General features: G+C 36.2%; 1 protein-coding gene across 1 annotated transcript; it reads left to right on the top strand.

Annotated features, from left to right (window-relative positions):
* Positions 1 to 36: 36 nt before the first annotated feature.
* On the top strand, positions 37 to 27,307 carry cacna1sb (calcium channel, voltage-dependent, L type, alpha 1S subunit, b). The gene is made up of 45 exons (XM_051117135.1): positions 37 to 475; positions 2,039 to 2,144; positions 4,019 to 4,158; positions 4,291 to 4,424; positions 5,058 to 5,210; positions 5,379 to 5,584; positions 6,883 to 6,986; positions 7,177 to 7,316; positions 7,472 to 7,556; positions 7,636 to 7,796; positions 7,907 to 8,132; positions 9,273 to 9,480; positions 9,558 to 9,678; positions 10,833 to 10,947; positions 11,370 to 11,466; positions 11,621 to 11,690; positions 12,032 to 12,164; positions 12,299 to 12,428; positions 12,517 to 12,576; positions 12,660 to 12,766; positions 14,268 to 14,355; positions 14,546 to 14,653; positions 14,741 to 14,793; positions 14,896 to 15,042; positions 15,170 to 15,371; positions 15,495 to 15,653; positions 17,738 to 17,848; positions 17,939 to 18,022; positions 18,525 to 18,572; positions 18,967 to 18,993; positions 19,101 to 19,226; positions 19,669 to 19,734; positions 19,837 to 19,928; positions 20,043 to 20,202; positions 20,279 to 20,406; positions 20,526 to 20,622; positions 21,941 to 22,043; positions 22,124 to 22,225; positions 22,322 to 22,449; positions 22,537 to 22,659; positions 23,072 to 23,295; positions 23,375 to 23,451; positions 24,649 to 24,734; positions 24,829 to 24,915; positions 25,005 to 27,307. The coding sequence occupies exons 1-45, from the start codon at positions 264 to 266 to the stop codon at positions 25,233 to 25,235; spliced, it is 5,565 nt and encodes a 1,854-aa protein (XP_050973092.1). The 5' UTR covers positions 37 to 263; the 3' UTR covers positions 25,236 to 27,307.

The raw sequence follows: 27,307 nt of genomic DNA, 5'->3' as shown, positions 1-27,307 counted from the left end.
CTATATATATCCCTCAGAAGGGGCCAGCTGCGACTAAATGCTCCCTGCCCCTCCAATGCCTCCTTGTCTGGTGTAGGTTTGCAGCAGGGGCCAGGGCCAAGAAGGTACACTGTGCCTTCTCAGCGAGGGCGAGATGGTGGATGAAGCTTAGGACCATACAAAAGCTCTGACCTGGACTTAAAAAGACCAAGGATTTGCTAAACTAGGAATTTCATTTCAGGTTTTGATTCTTTTTTTGTGGGAATTGAGATTTCACACTCAAAATGGAGTCAGGAGGTGGTGGTGCCGGTGGCGGTGCTGGGGTGGCAGCTTTAGCCTCGTTCATCATGAATGAAGAAGAACTAAAGAGAAAACAAAGGGAGAAACTCAAGAAACTGCAGGCCACCGGAGGAAACCCTCGACCGCCACGTTCCTTGTTCTTCTTCACGCTCAAAAACCCTTTCAGGAAGACCTGCATCAACATTGTGGAATGGAAGTATCCTTCAAACTTGCATTAATTTTCGTTTCTATAATTTAGTTTTGAATCATAATTGAGACAGGCATGTTTTAGAAAGGCATCCATACCTCAGAGAGCTGATTTAGCATGCATGCCAGAAAAAGCATGCAACCATAACTCCGATCTGTCTTACTCAGCGTCTTACTTACATCGAAATATTTGCTCCATGATAGATATCTTGATCTATGAGGTGGAGAAAATCAAAACACACAGTTGTTTTTCGTAATCCCAAGGTTTAGTGTGTCTTAAGGTGCTGAAGTCTGTGTCTCAGTTGTGAACTGAAGGTGTTAAGCTTTTGTTATTTGTCAGCCTCACCACAGTCAGTTGGAAGCAGTTGGGTCAGGTCTTTACGTGGAAGATAATAAGCATGAACCCCAGCCTATTTACAACCAGTCAGCAAATACACTTTTAATAAGACTTTAAACTAGTGTTAACTGATCCAATTTACAGGTTTTGTTGTTTTGGCTTCATAGGGTTTTTAGCTATTATATAGGAAATTTGGCCTTATGAAAATTAATCATGGTTTTACTATAGTAAAAGTGTAGTTACTACGTTTTTGGTGCATTTATTACCATTTGTATAACCATAGTTTTACTAGAAATACCATGGTTAAACTCTGGTTAGTGTAGCAAGATCATGGTTAATTTTTGGTTACCATGGTTTAACTATAGTAACCATGTTTTTTGGTTTTATTTGTAGTAAAACCATGCTTAATTTTCCTAAGGGTGTATGTGTAATATGATTAAATACACATAAAGCTATTTGTAAGAATGCTGTTCCTAAGTTCACAACAAGAACAAAAATCAACTGTGCTGCAATTCGTAAAGTGTTGTAAGCAGCATCCCTTTTTGAGACCACCCTTGGAGAAAAAACAGACATACAGTAAACATTTGCTTTACGAAGTGAAACTTTCAGTTCCTGATTAGTTCATTAGGACGCATATAAATGTAATCTGAACTGGAGATTTTCATGTAAAAGTGTTCTGGCTTTCGTGCTGAGGTGAATAGGAGATGTGATTTTGGAGCTCTTTTTGCATTAGGCGTATTTATACAGTTTAACGATATTCTGGTTGTGTACAGCTGTTGTGTGGGATCACTAGCGGACATGATGCTGAGCTGGCAGGGAAATTCTGATTACACCCTCTAGTGGTAGAAATTCACTAATTTATTAGTGCGTGTCACGTACTTTAAACCGAAAAAGCAATAATTGATGATTATAATTCCGGTCATGAATTCATGTATTCATTAGATATTCTGTCGTTGTAAATGTTTACCCTGAGGTAAAACTGACTTTAGTAGATGGTTTGTGTGTCAGTGATTCTAATTTAGTTATTGACCAAATGATTACTCAACATTCTCTTGTATTCAATCACCAAAGCCACTTTTACTTGTATTTGGCACTGGGTGAATGTTAATTTTTGTTAAAATCTTTATTCAATCCCTACTCATATCACCAACTTGAGTAAGAAAAAACATTACCTCCATTTTCCAGTGGCTGTTTTTGTCATGTCTACCCATTGTTTTCCTGAGCAGATGCCATCAGACCTTTTGAAATCATTATCCTGCTAACTATCTTCGCTAACTGTGTAGCTTTGGCTGTGTTTCTGCCCATGCCTGAAGAGGACACCAACAACACCAACTTAACATTGGTGAGATGTTCTTAAACTACATTTATCATACATGTTAAATTAATAATCTCTGATTACAGATAATTTGCATCAACTAATAAAACAAATGCTACTGCAGGTAGCTAAAACAAAACATTATACTGCAATAGAGGGTTTGCACTTACGTCACGGTTTGGTCAGTTACCCGGATGCACAGCCATATTGGTGATACTCAGATGTAAACAACAGAATGGATTGCACGGTTAATGTACTACTGAATATGTTGTTCTGCTAATTTATGGGGTGTGGAAGCTGCTAAATCATATAGAGAAGGACATAGTAAGCAGAAAAGGGCACAATATTTTGACAAACTAAAATTAATAGGTGGTAAAGATGCATACGAGCAGTTAAGATATTAGCCTAATATTTCGCCTGCCTGGCTGGAAATGATAAGAACAAGCACTAATGTTGTAAAGATTCATGCCCTGGATATCCTGATTCAGTTTGGCCAACCAAAACCCACAAATGTTCCTCAGTTTTTTTACACTCTGCTCCTTGATGTGTTATAACTTTTGCCAGTCTATAGTACTCCAAATGTTTTTTCCCGGTCCGACTGATTAGTACAGCCCAAAACATTACAATAATTGACAATTTTCAGCAGCAAAAATAAGCAAAATATGCTAGTTTCATTTGGTTTAGTGCATTGTTTACATTCTGTCCTGCCAATATGGCCGATTGATAATGCGTCGTGAAAACGCTCTATTGCAAGGCTGAACTCGGGGATAGTTATGTCTTAGATGCACCTCATGGTGTGTTACCAAAAAAATCTGAAATACTTAAAGATTTCCAAGATAAGGTGTTGTTCAAATTGTTGCCTACTCAAGTCTTTAGCCCTTGGGTTATGAGGGGGATGTATTTGTTTTGAAACTGATACGTGTGCGCTAACGTTTTCGCCCAGGACAAATTTGTGATTTATATACATAAGCTCTTATTAGTTAAACTTAAATATAATTATGAATTTATATGCTTAGATGTTTTACAAACTAAAAATATACCTTGCTAGCAGGTGCTGTTTTGTGTCATGGGTTTTATATTTAGTCTTTGATTTGAGATGTGCATGTCTGAAGGTACAAGTGTGGTGCTTATAAATACACCCAAATCTCAGAAGGGGATTTTCATGACGCATCAAATGAGAAATTAATATAGATTCTATTGACATGACAGTTCTGTCTCATGTTGAGGGTCAGCTGCACAACTGCACAATGATGAGATCATTTACCGCATTGCTGTGTAACCTTTTTTTGTTTCAGCTATAGAAACAATTAAATATAATAATAAATCCTCTTTACATAAGCTTATTTCATGACTCAAGCTTTGACGGTATGTAGGTCACACACTCTTTCCACTAGCGTGTGCAGTCCTATTCTCCTTTCTCAGAACATAGAGTGTTATTACATTTCAGATGGCACAAATCTGAGCCCCGCTCACTTATTTACTCCCCTGGGGTTACAGTGACTTACGCCGATGGACCGTCCATTCCTCGGATACTAAGTCATGAAACAGGAGCTGAGAGTGGATCTCAGTAGACATGGTCAGAATTAGGTTGATAGGGCCTGTTGGTGTAGAATGAGAGGCTGTGCACTGTATAAACATACTGATTAGATCCTCGTTGCACATTGTTTCGTTTGGCAAAATATTCCGGTTTCAGTGGCGCTTTGCACATTTTTCAGAACAAATGATCCATGTGATGCAGTTGACAATGTGTTAAAGCTGCTAAAACCCCCTCTAAGATACAAAGTAATTTTAGGATGTAGAAACTACAGTTCACAGGATTGTGAGAAAAAAGTCAGAATTGTGACTGTATCGTGTTTTACACCACATTAACCCCTTCTATTACATTTATTGTTTCCTTGCAGGAGAGTCTGGAGTACATCTTCCTAGTCATTTTCACTCTGGAGTGCTTCCTAAAGATAGTAGCGTATGGGCTCCTATTCCATGAAGGAGCCTATTTACGAAATTGTTGGAACATATTAGACTTCGTCATTGTGTTCATGGGGTAAGATGGCATTTTAAAATGTCCAAAGGTCATAAACGAAACACAGTTGTCCCCTGAAATGATTCCCAAAAGTGTCCTGAATTAATTGTTTTGCATTTCTTGAATAATAGTCCTTTTAAATTGCTTCTGCAGACTCTTCACACTTGTTGTGGACACCATCAACACAATAGCAGGAGTTCCCAAAGAGAAAGGAGGAGGGTTTGATATGAAGGCTCTTAGAGCATTTCGTGTCTTGCGACCGCTGCGACTCGTATCGGGAGTTCCCAGTAAGACGTTTTAACACCACAAGTAGGGCAACATTTGACTGTAATGCTAGATCTTAAATATACTGAGAAGATAATATGTGACCCTGGGCCACAAAACCAGTCATAAGGGTCAATTTTTTAAAATTGAGATTTATACATCATATGAAGGCTGAATAAATAAACTTTCCAATGATGTGTGGTTTGTTAGGATAGGACAACTATTTGAAAATCTGGAATCTGAGGGTGCAAAAAAAATCAAAATATTGAGAAAATCACCTTTAAAGTTGTCCAAATGAAGTTTGAAGTTACATTTTGATATATTTATGGTAGGAAATATACAAAATATCTTAATGGAACATGATCTTTACTTAATATCCTAATGATTGTTTGCATAAAAGAGAAAACTATCATTTTAACCCATACAGTGTATTTTTGGCTATTGCTACTAATATACTCGTGCAACTTATGACTGGTTTTGTGGTTTAGGGTCACATATCATAATTAGCCTACTATAAGTACACTCGTATAAAATTTTTAACAAAATGAGCCAGTGCTGTGCGCTTTGTTAACTTTCTTGTAACATTATTATATAATCATGATATTGCCAAATATTGAAAAAAGTGGTGTGTTAAAAGTGTATTTGTTGTCATCTAGGCCTCCAGGTGGTAATGAGCTCTATTCTGAAGTCCATGTTGCCCCTCTTCCACATTGCATTGCTGGTCTTCTTCATGGTCACCATTTACGCCATTATGGGTTTGGAGCTGTTCAAGTGTAAAATGCACAAGACATGCTACTACCAGGGCACTAGTAAGTCTTTTTATTATGGAGACTGAGATCTTTAAACAAAGTGAATCTCATAACTGAAAAGCTTAAGATATGTAAAAGAAAATACCTTATTTTAATGATAATGGATTGACAAATCTATGGCAGTATTGTATAACAGTAAAAGATCAAAGTTTTCAAACTTTGTTTCAGATATCATTGCCATCAGGGAGAATGAGAAGCCGTCACCATGTGCTCAGGCTGGACACGGGCGTCGATGCACCATTAATGGCACTGAATGTCGGGGAGGTTGGCCTGGTCCCAACTTTGGCATCACCCATTTTGACAACTTCGGCTTTGCCATGCTCACAGTCTTTCAGTGTATCACAATGGAGAGCTGGACTGATGTGCTTTACTGGGTAATTACTTATGAGCGTGATAATTCTTCTCTGTACTAACTTGTGAAGAGGCCAGAAGGCAAAAATTAATTTCTATTATCAGCCAACATTTAAACTTCTCTATGCTAAAGTTAAAAAATTACTGAAAGGCGACTATAAATGTAACAATCAATATACAATATATATAATTTCTTCAGTCGCAAAGAAATAAAGTTTTTTTGAGGAAAACATTCCAGGGTGTTTCACCATATAGTGAACGTCTATGGTTCCCAGTGGTTTGAACTTCCAAATTGCAGTTTCAATGCAGCTTCAAAGGGCTCTACACAATCCCACCCAAGGAATAAGGGTCTTATCTAGTAAAACGATCAGTCGTTTTCTAAGAAAAATAAAAATGTATATACTTTTTAACCACAAATGCTCATTTTGCACTAGCTCAACCTCATGCATTATATAATCATGCGCGCGCGACATAGACGAAAGTACCAACCCAATGTTTGCAAAGCGAACGTGCAAAGAAAGTCAAACAGCCTTTATAAAAAAAGGTTGGACGATTTTGAAGTTGAAGGGAAAAAAAAGTTTTTCACCCTACCCTACCATTTGAACCTAAGTATACAGATGAAGAACTGTTTCCAACATGATTACATAATGCGTGAAGTCATAGATGCACATTGCAGAGCTAATGGAGGATGAGCATTTGTGGTTCAAAATTATAGAACTTTGTATTTTTTTAAGATTTTTAATTTCACTAGATTAGACCCTTATTGCTCGGCTGGGATCATGTAGAGCTGCATTGAAATGGCAGTTTGGAAATTCAAACCATTGCGAACCATTGAAGTCCACTATATGAAGAAAAATCCTGGAATGTTTTCCTCAAAAAACATAATTTCTTTGCGACTGAAGAAAATAAGACATAAACATCTTGGATAACATTGGGGTGAGTAAATTATCAGGAAATGTTTATTCTGGAAGTAAACTAATCCTTTAAAAGATTTTGTTCTAAAACATCTTTAAAGTCATTTTGTTCTAAATAGCATCTCTAGACTTTTTTTTAATGCCGTAACACATAAAAGACCCCATAATTCTTGCACAGAAATGCACAGTAGTAGTGTTGCATTCAGTGTGTTTGAACTAATTTGTTTTAATGACTCATTCATAAAGACACTTTTCGCCACCTACTGTATGTAAATATGTAAACTGCAGAAAGAGAAAAATCCCCACCAATAATGTACAGACTGAACATTTGTTCAGAACAGGATTTTTGGAACAAATCCAGATTACATGTTCTCAAACTCTAATATAGTGATGATTTGATCTTTCAGATTAATGATGCTATGGGGAATGACTGGCCCTGGATCTACTTCCTGACTCTGATACTTGTGGGCTCCTTCTTCATCCTCAACCTTGTCCTTGGAGTACTGAGCGGGTATTAGCTCTAGCTAAGTTTTTAATAAAAAGTCTTAATACTAACTACTTATTACCTACTTGAAATTTGGTCAACAAGTTTGGAAGCGTGAGATAAACTAAAAAACAATTGTACATGGTTTTTTAGTAATATTATTCCATCCAAGTACAGACTGAATGAGTGGCCTGAGATGAGTTTTTCGTCTCTGCAGGGAGTTTACTAAAGAGAGGGAAAAGTCACGGTCACGAGGAGAGTACCAAAAGCTACGGGAGCGACAACAAATGGATGAGGATCTGAAAGGTTACATGGAATGGATCACTCATGCTGAAGTGATGGATGGAGATTCTGAGGGTAATGGTGCTACGGCAGTCCTTTTTACATATGTGTAGTGTTATCTATCTGTCTATCTGATGTAAATTAAATGGAAATTTCTGTGTATGTATATTTGTTTAAAAGTACAGGAACTGCATCTTTAAAGTTTCTCACCACTTTGATTTACTCTCCAGCACTTCTTCTTCTTAGAAAGGACACTGATTCAGAGACAGACAGTTTGTACCAGATGGAGGGGATCAACAGGCTGATCTATTTCTAGTGAGTGTGCAATCTAAAACACAAATATGAATCATGATTTAACCAAAGACTGATTCTTCATTTAATGTGTGATCCGCAGCCGCCTTGCACGCCGCTGGAACATTGTTTTACGTAGGAAGTGTCATGCCTGGGTGAAATCTAAATTCTTCAACTGGTGGGTTCTCCTTGTTGTGTTACTCAACACTTTGGTCATTGCGACGGAGCATCATAACCAGACTGAGGGGTTAACAAGTTTTCAAGGTCTGTTCCATTAAGCAGTACATAGATTCCCAACTCCTATTTAGTATTCATTTTTTTTGGTTGTTGTAAGGTTGTTGTGAGATGTTGATGAGTTTTGGTCTTGTTTGCAGACACTGCCAACGTAATCCTACTCGTCTGTTTCACGATTGAGATGGTTATGAAGATGTATGCATTTGGTCTGAGAGCCTACTTTATGTCCATCTTCAACCGATTTGACTGCTTTGTGGTCACAATTGGAATACTGGAGATCATCCTGGTCGCATCGAACATCATGACACCACTAGGGATCTCTGTGATGAGATGCATACGACTCCTACGGTTATTCAAGCTCACAAGGTATGTTCATTTATTTTAACCTAAAGTAATTATACATTTCAAAATAATAATATTTACTTACAATATTATTTACAAATCTTACTACCATTTGTCCTAAAGGAGAAGTTTATTTCCAGAACAAAAATTTACAGATAATGTACTCACTCTCTTGTCATCCAAGATGTTCGTGTTATTCTTTCTTCGGTCGATAAGAAATTTTGTTTCTTGAGGAAAAAATTTCAGGAATTATCTCCATATAGTGGACTTCAATGGTGCCCCCAGGATTGAATTTCCAAAATGCAGTTTAAATGCAGCTTCAAATGGCTCTAAACGATACCAGCCAAGGAAGAGGGGTCTGATCTAGCAAAACGATTGGTCATTTTCTAAACAAATTGACAGTTTATATACTTTTTAACCTTAAACGCTCATCTTGTCTAAGTCTGCGTGAACTCTGTGCTTTTTTCCATTTCAATATGGTCAATACAGTTAGGGAATGTCGAAAAACTCCCATCTCATTTTCTTCCCCAACTTCAAAATCGTCCTACATTGCTGCATAAGTAACGACCCAGTGTTTACAAAGTGAACATGCAAAGAAGATCAAATGCCCTTTACAAAAAAAGGTAAAACAGCAATGTAGGACGATTTTGGAGTTGAAGAAGAAAACGAGACGGGAGTTTTTCAGCATACCCTAACTGTATTGACCCGAATTATACAGACTATGCAGACGAGGAAAGACGAGTGTTTGAGGTTAAAAAGTAGATAAATTGTCAATTTGTTTAGAAAATGACAGGTTGTTTCACTATATAAGACCTTTCTTCCTCTGATGGGATTGTGTAGAGCCATTTGAAGCTGCATTTAAACTGCATTTTGGAAGTTCAAACTCACAGGCACCATTGAAGCCCACTATATGGAGAAAATACCTGAAATGTTTTCCTCAAGAAACATAGTTTCTTATCGACTGAAGAAAGAAAGACATAAATATCTTGGATGACAAGGGGGTGAGTAAATTATCTGTAAATTTTTGTTCTGGAAGTGAACTTCTCCTTTAACTTCCTTATTTTCCCACAAGAAATCACAAGAACTGTTACTCTGAAGTAATGAAAAGAGAGTCTATCTTTGGCTTTTATTTTAAGACTGTTATTTTCTCTCATTGGTCCTTAGGTACTGGACATCACTTAATAACTTAGTGGCATCCTTACTCAACTCAGTGAAATCCATCGCCTCCCTGCTCCTGCTTCTCTTCCTCTTCATTGTCATCTTCGCCCTCCTGGGAATGCAGGTGTTTGGTGGGAAATTCAACTTCCCTGACAGAGTGATTCAACGGAGTAACTTTGACAACTTCCCACAAGCCCTCATCAGTGTGTTCCAGGTATTCCAACTGCAGTTGTAGTGAAAATGTGCTCTGAGAACAGAGGCTGTTTATATAACATTGAGCTTTGTTTTCAGGTCCTAACTGGAGAGGAGTGGGACTCGATTATGTACAATGGAATCATGGCTCATGGTGGACCTCAATCCCCAGGAATTCTTGTCAGCATTTACTTCTTAATTCTGTACGTCTGTGGAAACTGTATCCTTTTGAGGCATGTGCCATTATTTTCATGTCCCTGTTAATTTGTTAGAAGTGATTGAAGATGATAAATGGGAATTCAGTATGTTTAAAGGGGACATATCATGAAAATCTGACTTTTTCTGTGATTAAGTGCTGTAAACTGGTCCCCGGTGCATCTACCAACCCAGAAAACGTGAAAAATGTCAACCCAGTAACTTGTAAGCATGTAAAAAAAAAATGAGCTGCTCAGTTTTTACTCACCCGTGACATAATAAGGGGATGGTGGACCCATGGTGCCGCCATTGTGTTTTTGCAAGCGACAGCAGTGTACCAGTTCTAACGCCATGGCAAAAGCTAAAGGAAAGCATGCTAACTGTTCTGTCTTTGGCTGTACAGACAAGCACATAACACTATTTAGAGTCCTAACCTCAGAGGAGACAATCGAGTATTGTTTTTTTTACTGTATATTACACTGCTGCCACACAGATCTAATATAAACCTGTGATTTCTTTCCCTGCTGTTTATCTTCACAGACATAACTGACTGTTTTTGTAATTCATGTGTGTTTTTAACATAAACTTGTGTGTATTTAACAGTTTAAGCTCAATAAGACATGAAAGAGTTTAGTACTCACATGTCATGTGACAGCCACTTTCTGTGTGCGTGCTTCGGATGTGTGCGCTCAGAAAACCTTTTATTGGAAGTTGAAACTAATATGGCTTTAATACAAATTATGTTAAAGTAATAGACATCAACAATCAATCATCAAAACCAAACAGATATTTTTGGTGGAGTATCTGACGTATGAGCTGTAAAGGCACAGCTCTATTGTGGAAAAGTGGTCGGGGAGGAGAAGCTCATTTGCATTTAAAGAGACATGCACGAAAACAGTATGTTTCTGCTTCCACTCAAAATAGGCATTTTCACAATGATATAATAAATGATCTGTGGGGTATTTTGAGCTGAAACTTCACATACACATTCTGGGCACACCTGTGACTTGTATTACATATTGTAAAAAAGGGCATAATAGGTCACCTTTAAATCAGTATAGCAAAGCACTTATAAAAATAAACATTTACCATTGTTTCTGCTGTTAAGTGTGAAGTATTTCAGAACCAGTAATGTTGTATTGTTGCGATAAGGCTTTTCCTTAGCAAGCTGTTGATTAGTCGTTCTTTTGAATGTGTTCTTGGCCATCGCTGTGGACAATCTAGCCGAGGCTGAGAGTCTGACAGCAGCACAGAAAGAAAAAGCAGAGGAGAAAGCCCGAAGGAAACTCATGAGGTAAAAAAAAAAAACATTATTTCATCCTGTTCTTTTGAGCTTTTCATCATAGTGTCCTGAAAAAATGTAGCCATTTGCACAAAAAATTAAGCGGCACAACAGTTTTTAATGTTGATAATAAGAAATGTTTCTTGAGCATCAAATCAGCACATTAGAATGATTTCTGAAGGATCATGTGCCACCAAAGACTGGAGTGATGATGCTGACAATTCAGCTTTGCAATTACAAACATCAATTACATTTTAAAATATGTTAAAATAGAAACAGTTATTTTAGATTGTAATAATACTTCACAATATTACTGTTTTTACCGTATTTTGGATCAAAAACTTCTTTCAGAAGCATAAAAAATCTTTTGAATTGATATGGTTTGCATTTCTATATATTACTGAACAACATTTTGTCTTATTTATTCAAAAAAGGACATTGCCAGAGAAGAGTGAGGAGGAGAAGGCCCTGATGGCTAAGAGACTAATGGAGTCCAGGTCAAAAACTGAGGGAATGCCCACCACGGCAAAGGTATGTCTGACACAAAAGAGTTCACCGTGCTTATTTTAGATAAACCTACTGTCTAGCACTATCAAGATGATCCAAACTCTGATGCTGGCTTAGTGTCTGCTAAATGAACAAAACGTAAATACCTAAACCAGTTTCATCATGTTTTTGTCACCAGCTCAAGATAGATGAGTTTGAATCAAATGTTAATGAAGTGAAAGACCCCTTCCCTCCTGCAGACTTTCCAGGTAAGGCTGAAAGACTCTAACACAAGAGTTTAAATATCATTTGAGGGCTCTGCACTCCATTAATGCTGGCTCAGACTTCACAGTACATCTCTAAACATGTAAAGGATGAAGTTCAAAGATAGCTGATCTATTATAAGTAAAACGTATTATTAGCTCCAGCCTCCAAGCTCATTTATGGAGCACATTTCCAAACAGCAGGGCTGGCTATTTTCAGTTGATTTTCAAGCTGTGCTAAATTAAATTAGCTTCACAGCATAAACAGCTTAATGATCAATGCTATTCCAAATAAGTCTTATTTCACAAGATCAAAAATAAACATAAGATCTCTCTCTCCTGCTCAGGTGATGATGAGGAAGAGGAACCAGAGATCCCAATCAGCCCCAGACCCAGACCCATGGCCGACCTGCAGCTCAAGGAGACAGTGGTTCCCATGCCTGAGGCCAGCTCCTTCTTTATCTTTGGCCCACAGAACAAGTGAGGCTTTATGCCTTGATTTATAATATCACATAGACCAACAAAGCTAAATTTAGAACTAGACTTTAATTGTGCCAAACAAATGGCCCCAAAATAATTTGCTGTTGGTGATAACTGATGCTGTCTGTCAAAAGGTTCCGAAAGATTTGCCACAGGATCATCAACCACACAACCTTCACCAACATCATCCTCCTCTTCATCCTCCTCAGCAGTATCTCCCTGGCTGCTGAAGACCCCATCGACCCCCATTCATTCCGTAACAAGGTACCAAAAACGTTGATTATTGTGTTGCTTTAACTGAACTATTAGTTATCCGTTCATAACAATCGACGTTGGTTATTTCATTTCACAGGTCTTGGCTTATGCCGACATTGTCTTTACGACTGTCTTCACCATTGAAATTGTGCTAAAGGTAATGTGCTTGTCAACTTTATCTAGCTTTCAGATTTGTGGTTTGGCTGACATTTAATTTAGCACTGACCTGTGTATTTTTAGATGACAGTTTATGGAGCGTTCCTGCATACTGGCTCTTTCTGCCGAAACTCCTTCAACATTTTGGATCTCATTGTTGTGGGTGTTTCCCTCTTGTCCATGGGCATGGAGTAAGTTCATTATACAATATTTATTGTTGTTTCAGTTTTTAGTATACATCAACCATCATTTAAATGCTTTGATAAGGATAGTTTTGTCTTAAACAAGGGATGTTCTAACTTAAATATAAATTAGCTAACTGTTAACTGTTCTTGCATGCATTATGCTGCTGATGAACGCCGACAGCATTTTGTACATTTTTGATATGTACAAACAATGTGAACATATGTGCGAACAGCATAGTCCAATTAGCAAACAAATGATTCTTAACAGCCGGTTCTTTTCAGTGAATCAAAAACATATAGCACAATCAATATAAACCAATATAGTTCAAACGATTCTCGAATACATGACTCTTATGAGCCAGTTCTTTTCAGTGAATCGAAAACAATTAGCACATACAATACAAACCAGTATAGCTCAAACGCTTTTCGAACACATGACTCTTATGAGCCAGTTCTTTTCAGTGCATCAAAACCACATAGCACAACCAGTATAGTTCAGATGATTCTTAAATACATGACTCTTATGAGCCAGTTCTTTTCATTGAATCAAAATCACATAGCATAACCAATATGGTTCAAACTATTTCTGAATACATGACTCTTATGAGCCAGTTATTTTCATTGAATCAAACACTCATAGCACAACCAATATAGTTCAAATGATTCTCGAGTAAATGACTCTTATTAGCCAGTTATTTTCATTGAATCAAACACACATAGCACAACCAATATAGTTCATATGATTTTTAAATACATGACTCTTATGAGCCAGTCCTTTTCAGTGAATCAAAAACACATAGCACAACCAATATGGTTCAAATGATTCTCAAAAACATGACTCTTATGAGCCATTTATTTTCATTGAATCAAACATACATAGCACAACCAATATAGTTCATATGATTCTTAAATACATGACTCTTATGAGCCAGTTCTTTTCAGTGAATCAAAAACACATAGCACAACCAATATGGTTCAAACGATTCTCGAATACATAACTCTTATGAGCTAGTTTCTTTACAGTGAATCAAAAATACATAACGCAGCCAGTGTAGTTCAAACGATTGTCAGTTGACTAATACAGTCCAAGCTGTTCTCAACTGAATCACTCTTATTAGTCAGTTCTTTTTAGTGAATCAAAAACGTAATGCATAATCTGTGGGTTCCCATTTCAGAATGAATGATTCTTTTGAGCCTATTCAGTGAATCAAAAACATATGGAGTGATCAATGTAACCCTAAATGATTCTCTAACAAATGACTCTTATTAGTCAGTTCTTTTTAGTGAATTAAGTCAATTTGGCCAGTGTAGTCCAACTGATTGAATGAACTCCAATGAACCATTTCTTTTTAATGAATCAAACACATGCAGATTACAACTTCAAATGATAATGTGTAATTAAAGATATACATTATGAGTTCTGTTAGTAGTATTTTGTTAATGTTTTTGTAAGTTTTAATTAAAATACAGTCAAGGCCACTAACTGATTTGCATTATTGGACTGCAGGTCGAGTACCATCTCAGTGGTGAAGATTCTCAGGGTATTGAGGGTACTAAGACCTCTAAGGGCCATCAACAGAGCTAAAGGGTTAAAGGTGAATATGCATTTTTTTAAAGCTACTTTGATTTGTGATATACCATCTGTCTGTGTATTTAAATATGGATAGCTGCCATTGAAATTATACTAAGGGTTTTTGAAATGCTACTATTATATGGTTGGTTTAGGCCAGTCTTTAAAGCATGATATGTATTAGGCACTAAATATAATTACATTTTCATCTCCAGCACGTGGTTCAATGTATGTTTGTGGCCATAAAAACCATTGGTAATATTGTCCTGGTCACCATGCTCTTGGACTTCATGTTTGCCTGCATTGGAGTGCAGCTCTTCAAGGTGAGACAATCACCATATTGCACCATAAAACCCTGCGTTTTGAAATGGAGGAAGTGACTGTATGCTAAATGTATTACCTTTATTTAGGGCGAATTGTACTATTGTACAGACCCTCTTCAAAAGACAGCAGAGGAGTGTCAGTGAGTATTTTTAGCCCCATTTCTTTGAATGTTGTGCTTTTTCCTCTTAATTTGCTGCGGATATGTATCTAATACATGGCTCATGCGTTTGGTTGTTATTAGGGGAACATTTTTAAAGCATGTGCAAAACTCTCTTCATGACATGGAGGTCGATCGGCGCAAGTGGGTCAACAGCGATTTCAACTTTGACAACGTGCTGAACGGCATGCTGGCTCTGTTCACCATCTCCACATTTGAGGGCTGGCCAGAGTGAGTGTTTGAAAATCTCATCCTATTTTTATCTTCTTTTGGCTACACTCAAATAACATTGTTTCATCATGTTTCATCAGTCAAGAACATGTTTTACACAAAACCTTGCTTCACTGACCTTCAACAGGATCCTGTATAGAGCTATAGACTCAAATGCAGTTGACACTGGCCCTTTGTACAATAACCGTGTGGGCATCTCCATATTCTTTATCATCTACATCATCATCATCGCCTTCTTCATGATGAACATCTTTGTGGGCTTCGTCATCGTCACTTTCCAAAAACAAGGAGAGCAGGAATACAAAAACTGTGAGCTGGACAAGAACCAGGTAACTAGTGTGGTCTCTGATGTTCTTCACATGGAATTTGATCCGGGAATTGGTGTATATTGAACAACAAAGAGTTAAGCAGATTTTATAATCATCTTGTTTTGCTGTCTCACCCCTCACCAGCGTCAATGTGTACAGTATGCACTGAAAGCACGGCCCCTCAAATGCTACATCCCAAAGAACCCGCACCAGTACCGTGTGTGGTACTTTGTGACTTCCTGTTACTTTGAGTATCTCATGTTCTTTCTCATCATGCTCAACACGCTGTGTCTTGGGATGCAGGTAAGTAGTTAAATAGCAGTTATGTTTATTTACAGCTAATGATATACACTACTCTTCAAAAGTTTAGGCTCGATATGATTTTTTTTTAGAGAAATTTATATTTTTATTTAGCAAGGATGAATAAAATTATGGAAGCCTGTTTCCGCCACTGAATAAAAAATAAAAATAGCTAATTGTGACTTCACTTTTGTGAATCTCACAATTCTGACTTTTTTTCTCACAACTGTATGATACAAACTTGCAATTGTGAGTTATACAGACAGAATTGTGATATAAAGTCAGAATTGCATAATATAAAGTCACAATTCTGACTTTTTTCTCACAAATGCAAGCTTGTATCTGCAATTCTGACTTTCTCAGAATTGCATGATACAAACTCGCAGTTGTGAGTTATACAAGATATGAACTTGCATTTGTGAGAAAAAAAATCAGTATTGACTTTATATCTCACAATTCTGACTTTTTTTCTCGCAAATGCGAGTTTGTATCTCGAAATCCTGACTATTTTCACAAATGTCAGTTTGTATCTCGAAATTCTGACTATTTTTGCAAATTCGAGTTTGTATCTATGAGTTCTGACTGCAATTTTGACTTTTTTTCGCAAATGAGAGTTTGTGTCTCGCAATTCTGACTTTTCTTTTGCAAATACGATTTTGTATCTTGCAGTTCTGACTTTTTTCCGTAAATGCGAGTTTGTATCTCGAAATTCAGACTTTTTTCACAAATGTGAGTTTGTATCTCGAAATTCTGACTATTTTTACAAATGTGAGTTTGTGTCTCGCAGTTCTGACTTTTTTCGTAAATGTGAGTTTGTATCTCAAAATTCAGACTTTTTTCACAAATGTGAGTTTGTGTCTCGCAATTCTGACTTTTCTTTCGCAAATGCGATTTTGTATCTTGCAGTTCTGACTTTTTTCCGTAAATGTGAGTTTGTATCTCACAATTCTAACTTTTTTCACAAATGCATTTTTTATGTAAATTTGAGTTTGTATCTTAAAATTCAAACTTTTTTTTTTGAACAAAAACGAGTTTGTATCTTGTAATTCTGACTTTGCAATTCTGACTTTTTTTCGCAAATGCAGATTTGTATCTGTCAATTCTATTTTCGCGAATGTGAGTTTGTTTCGCAATTCTGAATTTTTTCGTAAATGCGAGTTTATATCTCACAATTCAGATTTTTTTTCGTAAATGCGAGTTTATATCTCACAATTCAGATTTTTTTTCACAAATGCGAGTTTGTATCTCGAAATTTTGACTGTTTTCGCAAATGTGAGTTTGTATCTTGCAATTCTGACTTTTATAGCAAATTTTAGTTTGTATCTCGCAATTCGGACTTTTCTTTCACAAATGTGAGTTTGTATTTTTTTGTAAATTTGAATTTGTATCTTAAAATTCAAACTTTTTTTAACAAATACGAGTTTGTATCTTGTAATTCTGACTTTGCAGTTTTGACTTTTTTTTGTATTTCGCAATTCGGACTATTTTTCACAAATGCTGACTTTTTCGCAAATGTCAGTTTGCATCTCACAATTCTGACTTTTTTTTTTGCTAATCCAAGTTTGTATCTATTAAAACTGTAAGACTTGCAATTACGAGAAAAAAGGTCAGAATTGTGAGATTAAAAAGATAAAAAAAAACTTTTTTGTTTTTAAAGTCATCAATAATATTACAAAATATTTTAAAATATATTACAATAGAAAAAATGATTTGGTACTTCGATGATCATAAGAAACAGTGATTTTGAGTGGTAATCTAATTCAGTCAATATTTAGCATTTTTTAATTACTGGCAATTGGTTATAGGGATGTTTTTCGAACTGATCAGAAGTTAATTATTTCCCATATTTAGTAAATATTATGTGCTTTTATTGTTGCATGTAATATTTATTATCTTTACATTAAATTACCTTTTTCGACCATTAAACATTAACATTTACTACTTTTTTTAAGCCAATAAATTAGAACTTGAATCCTATTCAGTCAGTATGTTAGTTAGAACAACATTCAGTTTGTATAGTAGTTTCTAAAACAGTTTCAAAATGGCTGCTTTGTTAATTTGTTGTCTCTCTTCTGTCTGTGGTACAGCACTGCAACCAGTCCGATCATATAACCAAACTCTCTGACACTCTTAACCTCATCTTCACTGTCCTGTTCACTGTTGAGATGATTGTCAAACTCATTGCATTCAAAGCAAAGGTACTCCTGTTTCCTTTACATGAAACTCTGAGTAAGAAGATGTGCTCTATTTTATGACATTATTGCTATTTTGTGTGTTTCCTAACACAGGGTTACTTTGGAGACCCTTGGAACGTCTTTGATTTCGTCATCGTGGTCGGTAGCATTGTTGACGTGGTCCTCAGTGAGGTTGACGTGAGTATGACAATCTGAACTCCTGTAAAAATATCGTCAGAGTGATTTATATGTTGTGTAAATGTCTCAACAAATGCAAAATCATTTCAAATGACGACCAACAATGGCTTGTATTTTAAACCCGTATTTAGCGATACATGAAGCACAGACCACAGCAAGCAGACAATATCAGCATTAGTGCACAGGAGGTACCGATTTCATCAGCTCCAGCTCAGTTTTCTTCTCATTCAACCAACTTCACTCATCAGTGGCCATTGATGGGCTCATTTTCATGATTCATTTCACGTGTGTTAATGAACCACCCGTCTTTCCATCTCTCACAGCTGCTTAATACACACCGCTCCACATTTCCAAGAGTGATTTGATGCACTTTTCATTGCCTATATGTTTTTATGTAACCACTTGTTTTGGAAGCAATTTTGATGTTATGTTGACGGAATCAGCCGTTTCTCTCATGTCATCTCTCATCCGTCATCCTGACCTCTCATCTCTCTGTTCTCAGGCTGCGCTGGAGGCCAGTGGAGGACTGTGGTGTCTACATGGTTGTGCTGTAAATATCATTCTGCACTGCTCACATTGTCTCATACTTACATGAAGAACAAGGAAAACTGAATTTGTTACGCAGCCATTAATAATTTTGAATTTAGTGGTTATTTAGAAAAAGTTTAGAATTTAGAAAAAGAAAAAGCTTCGTTTTTGCTTTGTTTCACCGTGCTTAGCTGAATAGTCTGATTTAAAGGGTTTGAATTCATTCCTTATTCTTTATGTAACTGATTTGGGTAAAGTCTTTGTCTTAAATATCCACAAATATGCCTCATACTGTACCACATTATAGTGTTGCTATGAATTTTTGTTTTATGTGATATTTGCTTGTTTAAAAAATATATTGTATTCTATTGCATGACTGATGGAAAAGAATGAAAAGAGTCTATTCTTTTTTTCAGGAAGTGAATCCAATGCAGGCAATAGCTGTAAGTATATTGTCCTGGTTTGTTTTCTTTTTAAACACCTAAAAATGACAGCTTCAATATTTACAGGTGGAACTTAATATTTCTCTCATAATTTTACTCATTTATAGGATGCAGAAAATGTCAGAGTTTCCATCACGTTCTTCCGGCTGTTCCGTGTGCTGCGTCTCATTAAACTGCTCAATCGCTCAGAGGGGATCAGGAATCTTCTGTGGACCTTTATCAAGTCCTTCCAGGTCAGAGAGGAAAATACATTTTATTTTTAATTTCGTTTCATTTTAAAATTTTTATTTAATTTTTATTTAAAAATTTGTTTTATTTTAATTTATATTTTATTTTAATGTATTTTAATTTGAATTACTTTTAATTTTATATTTTATTTTATTTTAACATAATTTTTATTTTTAATTTATTTATTTTAATTTAATTTTTATTTTGATTTAATTTAATAATTATTTTATTTTTTCATTTTATTTTAATTTTTACTTAATGTTAATTTAAATTTATTTTTTTACTTTTTATTTTATTTTATGTTTAATTACATTTTATTTTAATTTAATTATTTTAATGTCATTTTTTATTTTATTTTTATTTATTTTATTTTGTTTTATTATGAAAAGTGTTTTAGCTTTAACGGAGTGTATCTTACAGTATATGATGTTGTGTTTGCTGTTTCAGGCACTGCCTCATGTGGCTCTTCTCATTGTCATGCTCTTCTTCATCTATGCTGTCATAGGGATGCAGGTGAGCTTCACTTACCTGAACAATTTCCTGTAGTTTCTCTCTTTCTTGTTATATAGTTTTCTCCAATTCTTTCTTCCTCTCTCTTTCTTCTTCACTTTATAGATGTTTGGTAAAGTTGCTCTGGTCGATGGTACAGAGATTAATCGCAACAATAACTTCCAAACTTTCCCTCAAGCTGTGTTGTTATTATTCCGGTGAGTCAACAATGTACTGAGGGAAATTATTTTTTGCTTGTTTGTTCTCTAATAAAAGTCATTGCAAACTTGAGAGTCCATATAGTGCAACTCTATTACTGTGTGGGTTCACAGTGTTGCCACTGGAGAGCAGTGGCCTAAAATCATGCTGGCCTCTATGTACGGGAAACTCTGTGACCCCAAATCAGACTACGGCCCTGGAGAGGAGTATACCTGCGGCTCCAGCATCGCCATCTTCTACTTCCTCAGCTTTTATATGCTGTGTGCATTTTTGGTAAGCAAATATGAGGCTTTTGGAAATCAGCTCAGAATACAGTATCCAACACTGCCGTTTGTTTGTGTCCTGGTAGATTATCAATCTGTTTGTGGCTGTCATTATGGACAATTTTGATTACCTCACTCGTGATTGGTCAATCCTTGGCCCACATCACCTGGATGAGTTCAAGAAGATCTGGGCAGAGTATGACCCTGAAGCAACGTGAGTTAAAGCACACAAGGCTCCAATACCATACCATCCTGTAGCTTCACGCTTCTTAGATGCTCATTTGATGATTTGCCCTAAAACAATAAAGTAGACTGTCTTCTATCCGTATAAAGGGGACGAATCAAACATCTGGACGTAGTCACACTTCTGCGGAGGATTCAACCACCGTTGGGCTTTGGTAAATTTTGTCCCCACCGCTCAGCATGTAAGGTAAGACAATTGTTTTTTTTTCCTTTTGTAATTGTTAGAGTGGCCAAGCATCAGCAATCTCCATGTAAAAATGATTGGGCAGACCAAACCGTAAGACAAAGAGACTTGAAAATTTGAGGGATGGTAGTACTCACACCACCTACAATGTGACCAAGACTCACCCCAGTTGGCCTGACGTGGATGCTCCAGCAATCAAAAGTACGCTCATAACTCCTTAACTGTTCGTTGCAGGCACAAGTGTCGAAAATTTATGCTCATACACAATGCTCAACGAAATTTTTGTGTATTTTGCATTTCTTTAAAAAACTACTTTTGCAAACTAGTCCTAGGTTTTTCGCCCGATCAGAACCAAACAGTGCAGAAGGATTAATCTCTAGGGAGATATATGGGGGTGATATCGCATTTTTCAAGGGTGTAAATGATTGTATATTGCACGTTTTTTCACACATATTCGTATCATACGATAGACCTCCTCAGCCCTAACAACTTTGCCTCTAGAGCCACTGCTGTCAATCAAACCGTTAGTTAAATGATTGAGGAGATGGGAAAAAAAATAGGTTTTTCGCTCCATCTGGAAAAAAACACTGCAGTACAATTCTCTGGACTCTCAAAGGTTATCAAAGGTTGAGATCATAAACAATAAAAAAAACCTCATATTTCTATGGCAAATTACCTGTATTTGCCAAAAATGCTTTTTTAAATAATTGATTTAGGTGGTTACAGACTTGCTAAATAATATGTAATGTCTTTTTTTCATGTGCTTAAATGCCTTAAAGCGCTTGAACCCCGGTAATCGCTACTTGCAGCTATTTTTTTTTTGGTTCTGTTAAAAGTACAGTAGGTTCAGCGGTTTCGGGTTGGTAGAAATTTTTTTATGTTTTTTTTATTTTTATGGACACCAAGGCTGCATTTGTTTGATAAAGATACAGTAAAACAGCAATATTGTAAAATATTATTACAATTTAAAACAGCTGGTATGTATTTGAATATATTTTGAAATGTAATTTATTTCTGATGGCAAATCTGAATATTCAGCAGCCATTACTCCAGTTTTCAGTGTCACATGATCCTTCAGAAATCATTCTAATATGCTGATTTGGTGCTCAAGAAACATTTCATATTATTATCAATAACAGTGTAAACAATATAATGAATTTGTTAAAAATTCAGAATTAAAATTTTGTAAGAAATGTAACATTTTAATTTAGATCTATTTAATGCATCCAAGTTTTAATAAAAAAAAGTACCAACCCCAAATCTTTAATAAAGTGCATTTCAGTGAGTATGTCAAATATGTATTTGTAAACTTCCACCTCAGCGCCTGATTTCCATGAACATGCCGCTGAACAGCGATGGCACAGTGACCTTCAATGCCACACTCTTTGCACTGGTCAGAACGGCTTTAAAAATCAAAACGGAAGGTGTGTAATTGTAATTGAGATCAAATTTAAGCAGCAGTTTATTTCGCAGCATAGTATATAGTATTTAATTTGTCTGTTAGGAAACTTTGAGCAGGCCAATGAGGAGCTGAGAGCCATCATTAAGTCAATCTGGAAGAGGACCAGTATGAAGTTGTTGGACCAGGTCATTCCGCCAATTGGAGGTGAGATAGCTGCGATAATAGTCATTTATGTTTAATTCACAGTTTTTTTAAAAATACAATCCATCTCTGACTGTGATGTGATTTTCTTGGCTGTAGAGGATGAAGTCACTGTTGGAAAGTTCTACGCAACCTTCCTGATTCAGGAACACTTCCGCAAGTTTATGAAGCGGCAGGAGGAATACTACGGTTACAGACCCACCAAGAAGAACGCTGATGAGATTAAGGTTCACTTTATGATAAATGCTTGTAGTAACTATCATAAAAAGGACAGTTTTTTTCAATACTAACAAGACTTCCGTCTGACTTTGCAGGCAGGTCTGCGCAGCATCGAGGAGGAAGCAGCACCTGAGCTGCACAGGGCCATCTCAGGTGACCTGATCGCTGAGGATGAGATGGAGCGTGCCATGGAGGGTGGAGAGGAGGGCATCTACAGGGTCTGCACTGCATCTTCTTAAAGGGATAGATCACCTAAAAATGAAAATTCGGTCATTAATTACTCACCCTCATGTTGTTTCAAAAAAGACCTTTGTTCATCTTCAAAACAGATATTTTTGATGAAATCCAAAAGCATAGACAGCAACACAACTGATACGTTCAAAATAGTCCATGTGACATCAGTGGTTCAACTTTAATTTTATGAAGCCACGAGAATACTTTTTCTGCTGTTTGTGTACTTTCTGTAATTTTTGTGTTTGAAGACCAACGACGGTCTTACAGGTTTTGAATGACATGAGGGTGAATAATTAATGACAGAATTTTCATTTTTGCATGAACTATACCTTTAAGGAAATTACTAAATGTAGCTGTCCATTTAGACTTACAGTCTCTGTGTCTCTATCAATGCAGCGGACAGGAGGTCTGTTTGGACTCAACGCAGACCCCTTCTCCTCTGAGCCCAGCAGCCCCCTCTCAACACAGGTGACCAGCCAGAGACCCCTGCAGTTTGTGGAGACTCGTTTGGAGGATGTAGAGTCACCTCCAGACTCCGTCTTCCTCCCGAACACTGTGTTCTTCCCTGATAACATGCCAACAACAACCAACACCAATAACAATGCCAACTTTGTTGAAGAGTGAGTGGATAACTATAATGAAAAATGCACTTAATGTGTACCTGTAATAGTCGCAATGCTCATTTGATGCTGTTTTTAGTTTGTCATCCAGGTTTACGTTTGAGAGCGAGTCACTGTCAGCCGATGCAACCAGAAACTATTCATACGAAGACATAAGTAAGTGAAAACAGTCGGTGATGGGAGAAAAAAATTAAATACGGAATAAAAATATAAAATCATATTTTGCATTAGACAAATGTTATCTACTATTAGGACCCATAAGATTTATGTATCTATTTATTTGTTTTATTTTTTTAAGGTTTATTTAACATTATATTATCATTAAACTTTATACTTATCTCATTACTGTACATTAATTTGTTTTAAAGTATTACATTAAAAACACTATTTTGCTTTTTTGTTAAATGTGAGCCTTGACCGCAAAAACAGTCTTAAGTGGCATGGGTATATTTGTAGTAATGTAGTATCGAATTTTCTTTTATGACAAAAATTACTAGGATATTAAGTAAATTTTCTACCGTAAATATAGCAAAATTTAATTTTTGATTAATAATATGCATTGCTAAGGACTTCATTTGGACAACAATATTCAGACAATAAATCAGATTCCAGAATTTCAAATAGTTGTATCTTGGCCAAATATTGTCATATCCTTACAAACCATACATCAGTGGAAAGCTTATGTATAAATGATGTATAAATCTCAATTTCAAAAAACTGATCCTTATGACTGGTTTTGTGGTCCAGGGTTACAAATGTTATTCATTTTAAAGTAAAGGCACTATAACAAATGCCACCATATACACTATATACACAACTGTTCAAATGTTTGGGGTCAGTAAAAATTTTTTTAAAAGAAATTAATACTTTCATTCAGCAAGGATGCATTTAATTGATCAGAAGTGACAGTAATGACATTTGTAATATTACAAAATATTTCTATTTCAAGTAAATGCTGTTCTTTTAAACTTGTTTGCCACATTGATAATGTTAAGAAATGTTTCTTGTGCACCAAATCAGCATTAGAATGATTTCTGAAGAATCACGTGAAAAGGCTGCTGTAAAATCAGCTTTGCATCACAGAAATAAATTACACCTTAATATATATTAAATTAGAAAACAGCTATTTTAAATGGTAATAATATTCTACAATATTGATGTTTTTACAGTATTTTTGATCAAATAAATGCAGCCTTGGTGAGCATTATAAGACAACTTTTAAAAATCTGTTATAGTCTATCAAGCCATTTCTAATCATTACACCATGAAGAAATTCAGTTGATAATTGTAATCGTAATAAAGAATCTACACACTTTATTGTATAAATGACATTATTTCCTGTGCAACCAATAGGAGACTCTAGTTCATATGTGGGCGGGGCCTCAAGTGTCGATGACAGACGGCTGTCAGATTTCACTGTGAGGACAGATATCACACAGGTGTGGACAGGTGTCACATTTCCTGAGCTAAACACAGTACAGTGACTACTTGATATTCCTCTCTGACTCCTCTGTGTGTGTCTGACTATCTCAGTTCCCCTATAACCCCTCATATGGAGCATCAAAGAACCAGACAGCAGCAACAGAAGCTTCACCAGCCACCGACAAACTCATTCAGCAGGTAAAATACACCGGGCCACATCTATTGTACATTACATTCCACACCTTTCCAGATATGACTATTACACTGTGTTGTCTATGAATCCTCAGGCACTGAGAGACGGTGGTCTAGACTCCTTGGCTGGAGACCCACAGTTTGTATCTGTGACTAGGAAGGAGCTGGCAGAAGCCATTAATGTTGGCGTGGAGGATATGGAGGGAATGGCTAAGAGTATTGTAAACGAGCAGAGCGGAAAGGTAACAAAACGTAAACGGCGTCCCATCCCAGTTCCACCCGGCGCCAAGTCAACCAAACCGAAGGAAAGCACTAGTGCGGTGTAGAAACATACTGAGAGACAATTTTAAAAATCCATGAGACGTCATCAGCCTGAATCTTCTGCCATTGTCTGAAATCACTTATTTAAAAGTTTATGAACAGGTGGTGCACTGGTTGTTTTCAAAGGGTACTTTTTTCAAAGATGGTAAGAGAAATAAATGAAGCCTGGTGGGTTTTATTTCTGATGGCTGTTCTGATTTAGGACTTGCTTTTTGGTGACTGAATTTACCAGACATCCTCAATAATATTGTTCACACTTTGTTCTGTGAACATTTACAGTTGAGTGAGTTACATAATACAGACAAATGCCTGAAAACTTTGTCATCTGTGGACATAGAGCCACAATGGCAAGTCTTTTCTTTGATTTGTCTGCCACATATACATGTGGTTTAAACGTTTTTGTATTTAAATAATTGTTACACTGAATTGGAGGGATTATCATGTTTACAGGAAAATGCTTAGCTTTTAGTTTTTAAAGATTTTTAGAATAAAAAAAACATGCTGTACACACAAAACATACTGTTTCTAAAGAGAAAATTCGATTTTAGTTCTTTTTCATTAATTTATTTTAATCTAATTTAAATGGAAAGTGTTTGCATGCTTGTGACTGACAGGACAAGTACAATATGCAACACTTTATTTGTGTTTTTACATTTACTCACTTTAGCAAATACTTTTATGCAAAGTGACTTACAAATGAGGCAAGAGGGGTTTATAATGTTAACGTATGTTTTTATCAGCAAACATAAATGTACATAAATGTTTCAGCTTTTACATTCTTCAAAAAAATCTTCCTCAGTGCTCATAATGAGATTTGCGTTACAGATATGATGCCGTCATGGCCCGCAACATAGTTTTCGTTGGCTTAAACGCAGGGTACGGTAGGATCCACAGCTAGATAAATGAGCATAGAAGCCCTATGATTACAACGACCATCATTTTAAGTGTCAAAAATTCTGGAATTATCGTACATTAAGGTTTTTTGTTTTGTTTTGTTTTTTTTATTGATCGTACATCGTACAGAGGTCAACTGATGCGGAAGTAAGCCTGGTGATTAGCGGCTAACGTTATAGGCAAATAACGAGAAATGTGCAGTAAACTGTAAAACTGTTTGGCGGTGTGTTCATAATTAAGATAATACATTTAAATAATATGGTAAGACACCAGTTTGGTATTTAATATTTAGCAGCAAAATGAGCTGTTTGGTACAGCTAAAAATAGCTGGACGTGAATGAGACCGGAAGCCAGACCCATAAAATTTACAAATGACCGAACCCACTCTTATGACAAAAGTTAGCTGGATATGGAATTATTAAGGATTGTTTTTTATTATTTTGTTTAACGGCTTGTATATTTGTTATATAGTACAGACGAGATGGATATAGGAAAGTGAGAATGGGATCAGTACGTGACGCAGGCCGGATTTAAACTGTCCCTCCGTTTTTTTTTCTTTTGGGGATTTGTTTAGTTTTTTGTGCACTACCCACAGGCACTGACTCCTTTTTCCTTAAAAAAGGGATTTTTAGTGGGCTATAGGAGTTTTCTAGGGACACTGGATGTAGACACATGTATGCACGTCAAAATACAATGCAGATACTTGACTAAAATAACACTGAAACTGAAAAAAACACTGTTGCTCTAAACAAAGTTTTTCACTGAGCAACATATCAGATTTTTAAAAATTTTTCTTCTCGGTGTGGCAGCTGAAGTCCTCAAATGAAACAATTTTGCTTGTGACTCCACCGACTATTACAACATTGCACCTTTTAACTTTAATAGTAGAAGAATGTGTTGACCGATGCCACAGATTGACGTCTTAAAGCTGTATTTTCTCTTGTATAAGGTCTGATCTGTAATTTCTGTTCAGCACGTTTTTATATTTCATTGCAAAGTACACAATTTTGTTGATGGATTTGCATTCATTTACACACATTTTCACTTTGTGTCTTGCTAATGGATATGTAATGAGGTTAAAAGTGCATTTTAATAAACATGAAAGATGTTTATATTTTTTTCTTTGGATATGGGAAGAGGCTCTGTAGCTGTATAGATTTATATGTTCAGATGTACAAATCAT

Source organism: Labeo rohita, chromosome 8 (assembly GCF_022985175.1).
Source record: "Labeo rohita strain BAU-BD-2019 chromosome 8, IGBB_LRoh.1.0, whole genome shotgun sequence".
Taxonomy (NCBI): Eukaryota; Metazoa; Chordata; class Actinopteri; order Cypriniformes; family Cyprinidae; genus Labeo; species Labeo rohita.
The sequence above is the reverse complement of the archived record's forward strand: the minus strand, read 5'-3'. Positions and strand labels throughout refer to the sequence as shown.

What these genes read in the sequence shown, in the direction of transcription:
- cacna1sb (XM_051117135.1), top strand. Translation starts at nt 264, where the DNA reads ATGGAGTCAGGAGGTGGTGGTGCCGGTGGCGGTGCTGGGGTGGCAGCT. An exon ending in ACAACACCAACTTAACATTG is followed by an intron (nt 2,145 to 4,018) that starts GTGAGATGTTCT and finishes GTTTCCTTGCAG; the next exon opens with GAGAGTCTGGAGTACATCTT. An exon ending in GAATGCCCACCACGGCAAAG is followed by an intron (nt 11,467 to 11,620) that starts GTATGTCTGACA and finishes TTTTGTCACCAG; the next exon opens with CTCAAGATAGATGAGTTTGA.